At 43.6% G+C, this 12,638-nt stretch overlaps 1 protein-coding gene across 2 annotated transcripts in view; it reads right to left on the minus strand.

Annotated features, from left to right (window-relative positions):
- The window catches only part of NEDD4L (neural precursor cell expressed, developmentally down-regulated 4-like, E3 ubiquitin protein ligase), a 377,239-nt gene that overhangs the window by 22,961 nt on the left and 341,640 nt on the right, over nt 1–12,638 (minus strand). For both annotated transcript variants that reach the window (XM_019518166.1, XM_019518165.1), the window contains 3 exons: nt 11,278–11,348; nt 9,033–9,128; nt 1,671–1,744 (listed from right to left, as the gene is read on the minus strand). In XM_019518166.1, the coding sequence (XP_019373711.1) occupies nt 1,671–1,744; nt 9,033–9,128; nt 11,278–11,348 (241 nt within the window). The remainder of the gene's footprint in view (nt 1–1,670; nt 1,745–9,032; nt 9,129–11,277; nt 11,349–12,638) is intronic.

Consider the following 12,638-nt stretch of genomic DNA (forward strand, 5'->3'; position numbering starts at 1 on the left):
GAGGAACTGCTGCTGGAGATGAGGGAAGCAGAACAGCCCCACTGGCCTGGGCCCTGGCCAGTGCATGCAGCTTCCAGCAGGGCTGTTCCCTGTCCAGCGGCAGCCGGCTGGGTGCTACTGTGCTCCTCACACCTCCAGTAGTGGCTCTTCCTCCTGCACTGCTTTGGGTGGGTAGAAGGCGAAGCTTCAGCCAGGTGGCTCCTGCTGGAAATGAGTGGAGCAGAATAGCACCCGGCCAGCTGCAGCCACACTGGGAACAGCCCTGCCAGAAGGTGTGCACTGGCTAGGGCCAGGCTGGCAGGCATAGGGTGGAGGAGTGTGGTGCAGGCTGCCTGGGCAGGGCTTGGCCCTATCTGGAGCACCACAGGGGGCAGCCGCAGAATGCACGCCCAGGCGATCTCTGCTTCATGCACCCCCTGGCTGGCTCCCAGTACCTAGCACCCAAGCAGCCCCCCCCCCCACATACATGCACACCCCTTCCCCCACATGGCAGGGTGTGCAGGGAGGGGACTGCAGCTCAGCCTGGGCCCAGGCCCCAAGCTGTCACTTCTCTGACTTGGCCCCATGATGTCAGCCTTGCCCACCCCTCCTGCTTCCAAACACTATTTCCCAACCACCCAAAGCCCCATAGGGAGTTTAAGTGAGTTGTTATGCAGGGGAAGGGTAGGGATGCTGATCTAGCCTGTGACAACTCATCAAAACAACCTATGTGGCCCTTGAGTCGCAAATAATTGCCCACCCTGGCACTAGACCATAAAGGCAGATGTCCTCTGGCTTTCCCTCATCCCACAGCTACAGGATGTATGCACCCTTTTGCTGTCCTCCTGATTCCATGACACTTATATTCTGCTGTGTGCTGCCCCTGCACTGCATGCTGCCCCTACACCTGGACAGGGAAGGGGCTAGCCAGGGATCAGTTTCCCAGATGGCTGTGTTAGATGCTGGCTCAGCTGGCAGCCATGTAGCCAGAGGCTGGAGCTCCCCCCGGTGGCCATACAGGCACATGGCAGGACTGCAAGGACCTCGGACTAACTTTAGTCCCAAGTGCTTTCCTGTGTAGACACCTGCCAAAAATCACTTAATGCACATTAAATTTAGTCGCACTTAAATGTAGATGTGCGCATAGTGCGTGTGTGTTTATGTCAATGTGTTTAGTTACATACATATGAGTATGAGTGAGTGCAAGTATGAGTACGCACCAACTTGAGTACTTGCAGTGGAAGGGGGGGGAAAAATCCCTCAAATTTTTATGTGAAGTTTTGTTTTTGTTTTTTTAAGATATGCTAACTACATATTGTGAGAATACAACCAAATAAGATATTATTGCTTAGATCTAGACCTGTTTCTGGTTTGGATTTTATATGAGTAACTAAAGCACCCAGAATAGACAGTGACCCAAGTCTTGACTGTTTGATCTGCCAAAATGTCAAAAAGAAAACTAGTAGTATGGAGTTCATTAGCCTTAGGTATAATTTGTAGAATGATTTAGAATATTAAAATTTAAACAAGCAAAGAGCCAGCTCTCAGCAAATTGATATTAACAAAAAGAATTCTTCTCACTGACAATCTGTTTCCAACAGAATTTATATTACACAATATAGTGCCTTGTGCATTAAAACCCTTTTCTGGTCTGTTAGATTTTGAAAGGAATGCCATAAGTACATACGTACTCTATATATTCCCGTTTGTTCTCATTTGTTACCATGATGTCTGATCCATTAGGCTTCAAGTCAACTTGATAAGTCTATTTTAAAAGAAAAAAAACAAAACAAAACAGGAAATTATTTCCAGAAATATTTCACACGATATATTATATTTAGGCAGAGTGCTAGAAGTTGCCCAAAAGATATTTTTTACGTAAGTATCTATTCAACTACTTCCTTTAATGAAAAACCCCTCTCTTCCCCCTTTTCCCTCATTTTGATTGTCTATTCAAAATGGCAAATTACTTAATAATGCATCAAGATGTTTCATAGTTAAAGACAGTGTCACTGAGGACAACTTGTTGTATGATTTAAGAGCCTGAATTATATACCATATTTCAGTAGCAAATGAGCAGACGAGGCTACATTTTGTGTTTACTATTTGAGCTAGTAAAGAATTAAATTAATGAAATTCAGTAAGAAATAGTTTATTGAGTAAAGAACACAGATTGGCTGTGTAGTGAATCCTGGATTAGTCTCCCCTGCGCCCCCCCCCGAGACATATCCCAAGACATTAAATGATGCTTTGGACTGTTCTACCGACTTTACAATATCAGCTCAACTAGCAGGGGAAGGATTTTCCTGTGTAGTCACCAGTAGGTTCACTGGCAGATGTACCTGGATTCATCTACTAATGTTAATGACAGACTCACACTGGATACCAAGTAACGTAAAGGTGGCACCACTGCCTTCATCTTTCTTGAACTGCACCAAACTCTGCTTCATACAAAGCTGCATGCAATTTAATTTTTGATTTAGTAAAGAAATATTAAGTTGGCTGCACTTTTTGACTACTGCTGACCATCCTTTTCCAAAGATAAACCCAATGCAAATATTCAGAGAGTAGGTTAATAAGGTTGCAGACAGTGAAGCCTAGATTGTTCTCCTCTCTTCTCCAAGCACAAATGATCCCCTTTATCCTGAAGAGTTGTTACTGATTTCTATGGCCCAATTTCTCCTTATTCAGACGCCTTGTGGGGGCACATTTCACATGTTTGGGGTCAGTGCAGAGGTCGATGATGCACATCATCCCCTCACGTGCCCTGTGGATCTCATGAGACACTGCTTTTTCCACCAAATATGTGTAGTCCCTTATTAGGGTTTTGCTAGGGGCAGAGCCTGTCCCCTATTATTAAGCAGAGCTGAAATTCACTTTTGAATTCTCCCCCAAAAGATTTCACACTGAAAGGCTAAATAAAAGAAATAGTCAGAACACTATTTATGTGGGTGACAAAAAAGTACTGCAGGTTAGACCAGTGGTGCTCAACCTCCAGTGCATGGGGCTCCCCAACATGGCAATTAATGCTGCCAAATTTCCAAGCCTCATGAGGCAGGTGACAAAGCCCCATAATCAGGTCTGGGGAAGCACCTGCAGACCCAGGGCAGCGGGCCTGATCTGCCACGTGCAAGGCTGCAGCTGGCACGGCAGGCCTAATTTGGCATTCATGGGGCTGGGGCTAGAGCCAAGACCAGGAGCTTTAAGTCTTATTCAGCTCACTGAGACTAGGACCACATGCTGACCCTATTGGAACCAAGTACGTAGGGGCCCTGAGGGCCCTGGCCCCCCTCAGGAAGAGGACAGGATGACCACCTGTCCTGAACTGGGCAGGACAGCACTGAAACAGGAACATCAAGTCCCCATCCCAGGCTGCATGACTTCAGGACAGCATTTATCCCAAATCGCCAGTATCATGCAGGGATCCAGATTTTCCATTCACTGCAGAAAAACGTGGGAAATGGTGGGTTTTCCAAGGGGCTCCAGAGAGTAGGATGCAGGCGGTGCTCTGAGCATATGTCCACATGCACACATGCACGTGGCCAGGAATACAGCTTCAGGCAGCAGTGGACAGCAGTTTCCCCAGCTGCCTGCAAGGTAAGTCTATGAGGGGAGAGAGCGGGGTGCAGGACAGATTGAGGCCCCCACAGTGAGGAAGAAAGTGGGGAAGGGGCTGGGCCTGGGGGCATTGCCCAGCCAGGGTGGTGCATGGGGCCCAGGGCTGGGATGAGGAGTGGGACAGAGCCACAAGTGGCTCATCCAGGGGCGGAGGTAGCTCCCTGCTGCTGCACACACTCCCAGGAAGTGGGGCACAGGAGGGCTGCGGCGGGATGGGCAAGGGGTACCTTGCACCTTGGCTAGCATGGGGCTCCTTGGGGGAGGGCAGCATGGTTAGGAGCCCCAAGCCTGAATCAGGCACCCTGCATCTGTGCCCCCCCACCCCCCCGGCTCTGCTGAGCTCTGCTCCAGTGGTGTCACAGGTGGGGGGGGGGGGGGGGAAGAGGCATCATCTTAGGGCCCCCCCACCCCATAAAAATAAAAGTTGGTAGTTGGCACCTATGGTGACCCCACGCTGGGTCAGACCCATGGACCTATCCTGTGCACTGGATCCAGCCCACAGACCAACCCTGCACCACTGATACAGCTTGCAACCTAGAACAGCTGGGGACCACTGGGTTAGATGAAGTGGGGGACAGCTATCAGAAGTCTTAGACAAATATCTTGAGGAGTTAGAAAGAAAAACTAGAACACAGACCATCCTGAAACTGATATGTCAAAGAGACAAGAACATGATAGATACTGCTGTTAAAATAAATTGCTAGCTACAAAATGTTTCTGCTGATAGCACAGTTCTAGAGCTGCTGAAGAGAAACCCCCCCTCAAAGCCACTCATTTCCCCACTCATTAGCAGATACTTTATCACTAGAAATGTTTAAGGATTTACAGTAAACTACAGTAAATGGTCTAAGAGAAGGAAATTAATTGACAAAATTCAACAAAAACTATATGGGATGGACACCCCACACAACATAAAATGAGTATCTTTTCACTGACGAACAGAGTAGGTGATGGAACCCAGAGAGAAGAGGCATGAAACAACATGCTCCAGAGAAGCAACTACAGAGGAAAAAGTAACCGAAGTATTTCTCCACGGGCCTTAGGAAAATATTTATTGAACATTCCTGAACAACCCTCGGGAATAGGCAAAACAGCAGCAAGCCTGCAGAGAATCCTTCAGAAGCATTACTTTAAACTCAGGTCACGCTGTGATTAGGTATTTAATCATACTGCAGACATAATAAGACCTAATTAACTCATTCTAGTGCAGGATATATGTGATTGGACTGTTTTTGATCCAGAGGGGAGACAAGGACGGGCAGGCACTGTTTGACTTCAGGTGTAACTAAACATGGCTACCTTCTACCTTGAAGTCCTAAAGAGTGAATTGTAGTGGAGCCCGGGCCTGGTTCAGTAAAGCTGTTGACTTCCCTATTATATATTTCTTAACATTTTCATTTCAAGAGTTCCTAGTAGCTAGGGAAATAATAAACTAAACTAATTGCCTATTAAAATGGAGCTGAGGAAAGAGGTGATAAAAATCTATCAATAATGTACAGCACTCAGAGCAGACAGACTCCCAGCTGTGCAGTACCCTGAAGGTCAAAAAAGACAAGAAAAGGCAAACCACAAACCAGCTACCCTGTCAAGAGCATGTGGGATAATGATATTTAGGTCACAGACACAAATAATGGCATGCAAGAAGTGGCGGGGTGAGTTTCTGTTGCCTGTGCCTCTCCTGTCATCAGAAACTGCGCAGCATTTAGCCAATGGTAAGTAATATCTTGGTCATTAAGAGCTGTGAACATGGCATAAACACAGGTCTTTTCTTTTCCTATTTTTAAAGAACCCGTTAGGCTCTTTGCATCTTCAAAATAGCCACTGTGTAGTTCCTTCCTACATTCCTAACAAATGAGAATCATTTGTAATAGTTACCAAAATCCTTCATTAAAGAAGGAATTAGAATAAGAATAGGCTAGTGGGCAACCTACACACAACCTCAATTCTGCAACTTTCTGTAGCTGACCTGTGCAATGACAGTGATACAGGTGTCCTCTGGGGAGGGAAAAAAGGTATGCCAAAAGACTATTACCTCCACACAGGAGAGAGAATTAACATTATGGAGCTAACTGTAAATATGGCATTTCCTAACTTTCAAACGTTTGACTTAGCAACCTAAATGACTTCCTTTTAACATACTTGTAGGTCTTTTCTTGAAGAAAAAGGTAAAATTCTAATACTGTCTACTAAAGACTCAGCTGCCATATATTATCAGCATCCTGCAAGCAAAAGAATAGATGAATGTTGAATGTGAAAGCAGCATTTTCTCTTTTCTATCACAATGAAATGACTGTAGTCAGATAACCCTGAGATAGTTTTGTTGGGCATCTAGTCTTTCTAATAGGAGGTCTGGTTTTAGTCCAGCTCCTGAGACACACAGAGAGACCAGCATTAGAGCTAGTGCACCTCAGTTGAGAGGTACTGAATGGGTTTATATGAAGTCTATTATTCCCTAATTGGATACCTTAAGATTGAGTGGCGGCACACCCAGAATATAGCACTGGGAAGCTGTGTTGCCACTGAAAACTGAAGTTCTTATTTGACAAGAGAAACAATAGAACAGAGTCGCTAGTATACCACTTTACCAAAAACAAATATGGAAAACAGCACATTTTTGGATAGATGATCTGAAGAAATACTGTAAATAGTATCTAAACATTTCTTCAATGGATTCATTTAGAAAACAGTTTTTCCTTTACAGAGGGTGAAGAGAAAACAACTCAACATGCTGCACACACATATTGGCAATGCCACCTTCTATGGAATTCTTATACATGTACAATTTATGTAATCATTCACCAGTTTTTATATCCTGAATATGGCAAAAGCCATGTAGAAGTCGTATTACATTTGTTTGCATCCAGTAAAACATGACAAAGAAATTCCCAATGAGAGTGATATTGAGAAGAAAGGAAGCTAAGTTATACACATAATAAATCAGCCTAGTCTCAAACTGTGGCCTGCTGCCTACTAGTGGTACACAAAGCATTTCCACATAATCTGCAACATGAAAAAGACACACGCCCTAGACCTGCCTAGTAGTGTAGTGAGGCAGCTGGGCAGCCAGGGCACAGGGACAGCAGCCACTCTTTTTTGCCCTATTTGCCCTGCTCTAGTTATGCCACTGTGCTTGCATCTAATTTCTAGTCTTCTCACAGTGTGTGTTGATAGTCCCATTGACTATTCCATGAGAATTTTGCTGCACAATGGGAATATTCAATGGGAAATCTGCTGCATAAAAAAATAGAACCGGTCATTTTTTTTTTCAGTTACAAGTATCAAGCCAAGATCAAATTTGCTGATGACATCAAAAGTAGGGGTAATAAGCATGTTTTGAGAGAGCGGTGGGATGCAGAGACAGTAATGAAACCAACCTGCAAAGTCATCTACAGTCAGAACAGATGGCTGAAGACAATAAAAAGAAATTCTCTCTGAATAAAAATAGCCTTACTACTAAAGGAACAGAAATGACACCAAAGTGACCTAGAGTCAGAGATGGCTGCAGATAAAATGAGATTCATTATGAATAATATCCTATACCTAAAGGGAGGTAAATTAGACAAAAATGAAGCTCCACCCATCATGTTACTTTTCAGCTTATTGCTTTAATGCTTTCCTTATGTTTTTAGAAAATGAAACAGTAGAAGTTGCAGTAGTGAGAGTAGTACTAGATGGAAACTAGGTCAAAGCATTCCCAATTTCAGAGTGAGCGAGAGCGAGAGCGAGAGAGAGAGTGTGTGTGTGTGTGTGTGTGTGTGTAGTCTCAAAGTTTAACTCTTTTCCATCTTGTTTTAGGGAAAAGGTAAGATAGTGACTGGACTGGAAATCAAGAGGCCTGATAAAAACAGGTAAAGCTATGCTAAAGATTCAAATACATACGTGTGTGTGCGCATGCACACACACACACGTGTAGACAACACAAAGTATATTTGCAAAGAATTATAAACATTACTAGACAAAAATGTGGGATGTTTACATCATTTAAAAAGATGTAGCTGCCTGCACACACTTGTGAAATATCTAAACTCCATAGCTAGTTGAAATCAACAATAATAGGGGAGGAAAAAAGTTACCAGCTGAGGCAGATCTACTAGTAAAGATCACATGCATTTAATTTCCCACCCTCATGGAGAAAACTCAAAACCTGTCTCTGCACACAAAGCTTTTATATGCATCGCCTGGCCAAGGACCACCTCAGACCACCTCCATTCAAAAACTGGTCTATACCCATGAACTGTGCTTTGATAAAATAAGATCAGCAATTTCCAGGGGCTAACTGATAACACAGAGACAAACTATAATAGCTTGAGGCAACAGTTTTTGACCTTTTGGCCCTGCAGGCCAGATGAGTGGTGTGGGAATGGTCCACGGGTCAGACTGTGCCCCCTGCATCAGAATCATGCTCCATGCTGCCTCAGTGGGCCCCAACATACAGGTCTGAGGCCCCATGTCACCCCTGGCCACTAGGATCAGGTGCAGGGCCCTGCACCACGCTACCCCTGTGTGCTGGGATCAGGCCATACTGTCCCACCCAGCCCCCACATACTGGGATCAGACTGCACTGCCCCCATCTGGCCCTGCACACCCAATCTAGTATGCAGGGTCCCAATCTGGCCCATGGGGCTCTGCATGGGTGTGGAAATTTTGCAGCAGTGGAGTGGTGCCACTGATCCCCCACTGGAAAATTTTCGGACCTGTAGGGAGCACCACAGTGCCAGGGACTGGACCTGCCCTGCAGGCCAGGGGTTGAGCATCTCTGGTTTAAGGATATGTTGCTGCACCAGAAAACTGAAGAGCAACTTCTATTGATAAGCTGTACTTTACTTAATTATTTCTCTTTAGTCTTATCTGACTGCTAAATGCATGTCAAGGTGTTACACTTGTGGTTTCTAAGAGAATTATTGGATACAAAGTCTCTTTCTGTGGTATCTGCCTAATGAATGTGCTAACCAAAGCAAAACGTTCGACTTTTAATTCCACCCTTTAATTCTCCTTTCCCCAACCACCTTTGACTTAACATTACAGAGACATTTTTATGATTCTACCAGAACCATAAAGCATAGACTTTCTCCTTTTCTTTACAACCCTGAATGTCCCAGATAGAGGCCATATTTTTCTAAGACAAGTACTGCACAACACTTCGTTCAGTAGCAGCCACCATCAGAATTTAATCTATTGGGAGGGCTGATGCTTTGTGATGCGAAGCACCTCTCACCACTGGTCTTCTCTAGCTCTCCTATAATCTTAGCTAGCCTAGGAAGAAAGAGAGACCACAATTCAAACCCTGCATATGAATAGACATTATTAATACATGTCTTAAATGCTACTTAAATTACCCGTTGTGAAAATATTAGTGCTTGGAGGTGGTTGGGAGGGAGGAGGAAAACACCATTCTGAAATCATATTAATGATAATTTCTGATAACCCATACATACCTGTCCAAAGTTTTCCTCATCTATGCAAAACATGAGATCCAGCTCTGTTGGGTCATTTTCCAGGATCCATTTCAAGGAATTGTAATATTCACTATCCTATAGCAACAGCATAGGTTAGTTAAGCACTTTTTGAGAATAAAAATATTATATGTATAGACTATTAGAACCTAGTTTCAAGTAAGTAATAAAAATAAACCTAACAATCAAGTCTCTAGAAATAAGGAAAACAGACTGATATCCATAAAGTCTTCCCTTGAATTTTGGTGCAATATACTAGAGATCAGACAACTTGCATTATTAATTTACATTATACCCATCTGGAATACTATATTTTTTTCATATATGTGCCTTAATTTGTTCATGATTATGTTAGTTGCACAAAAAATACCTCAAATTAGAAAGGTATAATAGCTTGATAGTATTTCCTACTTCTAGACCAAGCTTCATATTATACATAACAAAGATCACCACCATATTAAAGCTGATAGTTTTATTAAGTTGTTTATAATTAAAGTGATGAAACCTTAAAAAAGTTCAACCACAACAAGATCCCATGTATTTTTCCAGAAGGCTCATGTCATAACATTTGTCCTTGCAGAACAAGCCAAAAGGAAAAATGGAAAATCTCACCTGTAAATGTGACCACAGATTTTAAAGTTAAGAACCAGAGTCAAGAGACCAAATGCAAAGTTTTCATTTAAAATAAGATCAGAATAGGATTTATGCATGTGTCCTTAATGCAAGAACTAGCCAGCTAAAGCCTAGTGATTATGACAAAGATGATGGTAGAGGAAGCAGAGGTCAAGCCAATTAAGCACATTTTTAAAGCAATGCTTTCATTGCAATGTGCCAGTGACTGAAAAACAGCAATGACACTTGAGATCAAAAATCAATTGTGTCCAGCTCTTTTTCCACTGAACAAACTGTCAAGAAAATCAGAAGAGCTGTTGCAGAGCTAACAGCTAATTGGGAGAGTTGGTATTGCATCTAATTTCAGGAAGAGCAATAGCTTAGGACAGGGGGTGTCAACCAGGGGCACACATACCCCCGGGGATACTTGAGAAGGTCCTAGGGGGTATGCATGAGTGGGTGGGGACAGATGCACCACCCCACACCGCCACACAGACACCACCTGTCCGGCCAGACACGGGGGAAGCTTGCACGCGGCGGCTGCTGCCACTCCATGTTTGGCCACATGCCCCCCAGGCTCCACATCTGGCCGCCAGGGCTACACTGATCCAAAAAGGCTGAAAGCCCCTAGGTTAGGATGATTTTTTGCCACCCCAAGACAGATCTCAGAATAGATCTGTAAGATGCAGGAAAGATACTGAACAGTGGTTATGATGGGAGAATTAGAAAGAACCCAAAGAATTAGAAGGAGACAGGAATAGTATCAGCACACTGCCTTAATTGAGACCACAACTTCATGGACATCACATAACTAGTTATTAGTTATATTTAGAATTTTTCAACTATGATACATGTTATGTCTAGGCTGGGGGCGGAAAGTGATATTACATCTCAAAGGCTCCTTTACTTTGCAATGTGAACTCCTGTTCTATGAATAAATGCTAGCCAAATTAGCATCAGGCAGTATCAGTGAGCCTGTAACTATTGAGAAAAAAATCTCTTTTCCCTTAGAAGGGCGAAGTACTAAAGAGCCTGACACCACTTCATGGACAGGTGAGGAACTGGGGGGACTGATAAATGCACAAAGGAAGGATCAGAGGCATAAATAAAAACAACGCTTATATTACAGGCACTGAGTCTGTCGAGTAGAAAATTATCCAGCAGGTGACTACCTTTTTCATCCTCCACAACTATGGCTGACTTTTCTGCTTTCTTCAGAAAGACTAGGTCAATTTAGCAAACCAAAACTTATCCTCCTCTCCAATATCAGAGCTGCTTAGCTGTAGAACATACCACTTGTCAGTGGTTCTACTAATAGTGGGAAGAGAAGCAACATAGTAGAAAATGTAAAGTGTAATACACTATCTCATATTGTTTTCCCTTACTGACTTATTTCCCACCCCCCCATTTTAAGTGTGCTACTCTAACAATCAGTACCTTGGCAGACATAAATGACTACTTGATTTAAAAGAGACAGGTGTGGTTCCCAAATTCTCATAGCTCTAAGCTTGTTTGCCATTACACAGTTTTTACTGGAAGTATTAGCTTTTATAATTTCCCCAGAGGAGAATTTCACATAATTGACAATACTAGTAAGATTTAAATGTTCACTTACCACTGATTCCATGTCTTTCAGAGTTATTGGTTTCCCCAGCATCATCTTATAAAAAGGCCTGATGAAAAAGCCTAAAAAATGAATCAGAGAATACAAGTAGAAGTAGCTAGATTTAATTTTAAATTGTACTTTTCTGTTTTTTTATATCTTTTATTGCTATAGCAAAGCAGTTTTTACACCTTCAAAAGAAATAATATGGATAGAAACATAGAAGTAAAAATACCACATTGATCTCAGAGTAGTAAGTGTAAAACAGAAAGCATTATAAGCAGCAATCACTGATGTGTAAAGCGTATTCCAGTAGTAATAGTAGAGACAGGGTATTTCTAGGGGATTAACAACCTGCAAAGAGACCGACACCCTGAAATTTAGGAAAGGACCATTAACTGTAGCTACTCATTACAGCAATTCCTAGGAAGCATCTTGTGCCAAGGTTACTGTCCTCATTACAAGTGATCACTACTCGCAGTTCTCCACATACTCAATGCACCCATAACTCAGAATCCATCTATCCACTGTCATTCCTATAGAGCATTTTAAAGAAAATGAGTATAAATGGCACTAGCACTGTCCACCGCACACAAAATCAACATTCCTGTATGATGCACTGCAGTACTTTTAGCATATCATTTAGGAATGTTTCCTTATGATTTTTTAAAATGATAAACTCAGTCTCATGGATGAGAGATGGGTACAAAATCCTCCACCACTTTTTGCATGCCGGGTCAAGGTATAGATTTTTCAGGCTTAAGCACACTGTGGTATTATTGCTGGTTTTGCCAATGGTAAAGAAATTTCCTTCTCTTAGTACAGTTCAAGTTAACATATTTTTCTCATCTTTTCTCTAAGCACAGCACCAAAGGCCCAGTTTTTCAGCCTATTGCAACAGCTTCTACTTAGGCCTGTGTGAAGCAGCTAGTATTCGCTTAGGATTCAGCTGATTCAGGGGACAGCGATTCAACTGGGTGATTCGAATCACTGTTCCGAATCCATTTGGAGATTCGGCTGCTGCCGAATCTCCGAATTGCCCAGGCCCATCCCCCGCCTGCTCTCCCAGCCCAGCAATGGCTGCCCCGCCTGCCCCAGTGCCTAGCACTTTGGGGGGGGAAAAAAAAGCCCCGACTCACAGGGTGCTGCCAGGCGGGGGGGCAACCCCTGCTGCCCCCCCCCACTGCCCCATGCTGCATGGGGGGCTCTGCATGGGCCCCCCAAAGCCCTGAGGCTGCTGCAGGAGCTGGTGAGTGGGAGCTTTTTTTTTTAAAGCACTGGGACCTGGGGCAGGTGGAACCAGCCATGGGTTGGGGGGCTTGGGGAGTGGGTGGGGGGTCAGGGGGGCTGGGGGAGCAGGCAGGGGATGGGGC

The sequence above is a fragment of the Gavialis gangeticus genome, unplaced genomic scaffold, assembly GCF_001723915.1.
Source record: "Gavialis gangeticus isolate Ggan-Ray unplaced genomic scaffold, GavGan_comp1, whole genome shotgun sequence".
Classification (NCBI taxonomy): domain Eukaryota; kingdom Metazoa; phylum Chordata; order Crocodylia; family Gavialidae; genus Gavialis; species Gavialis gangeticus.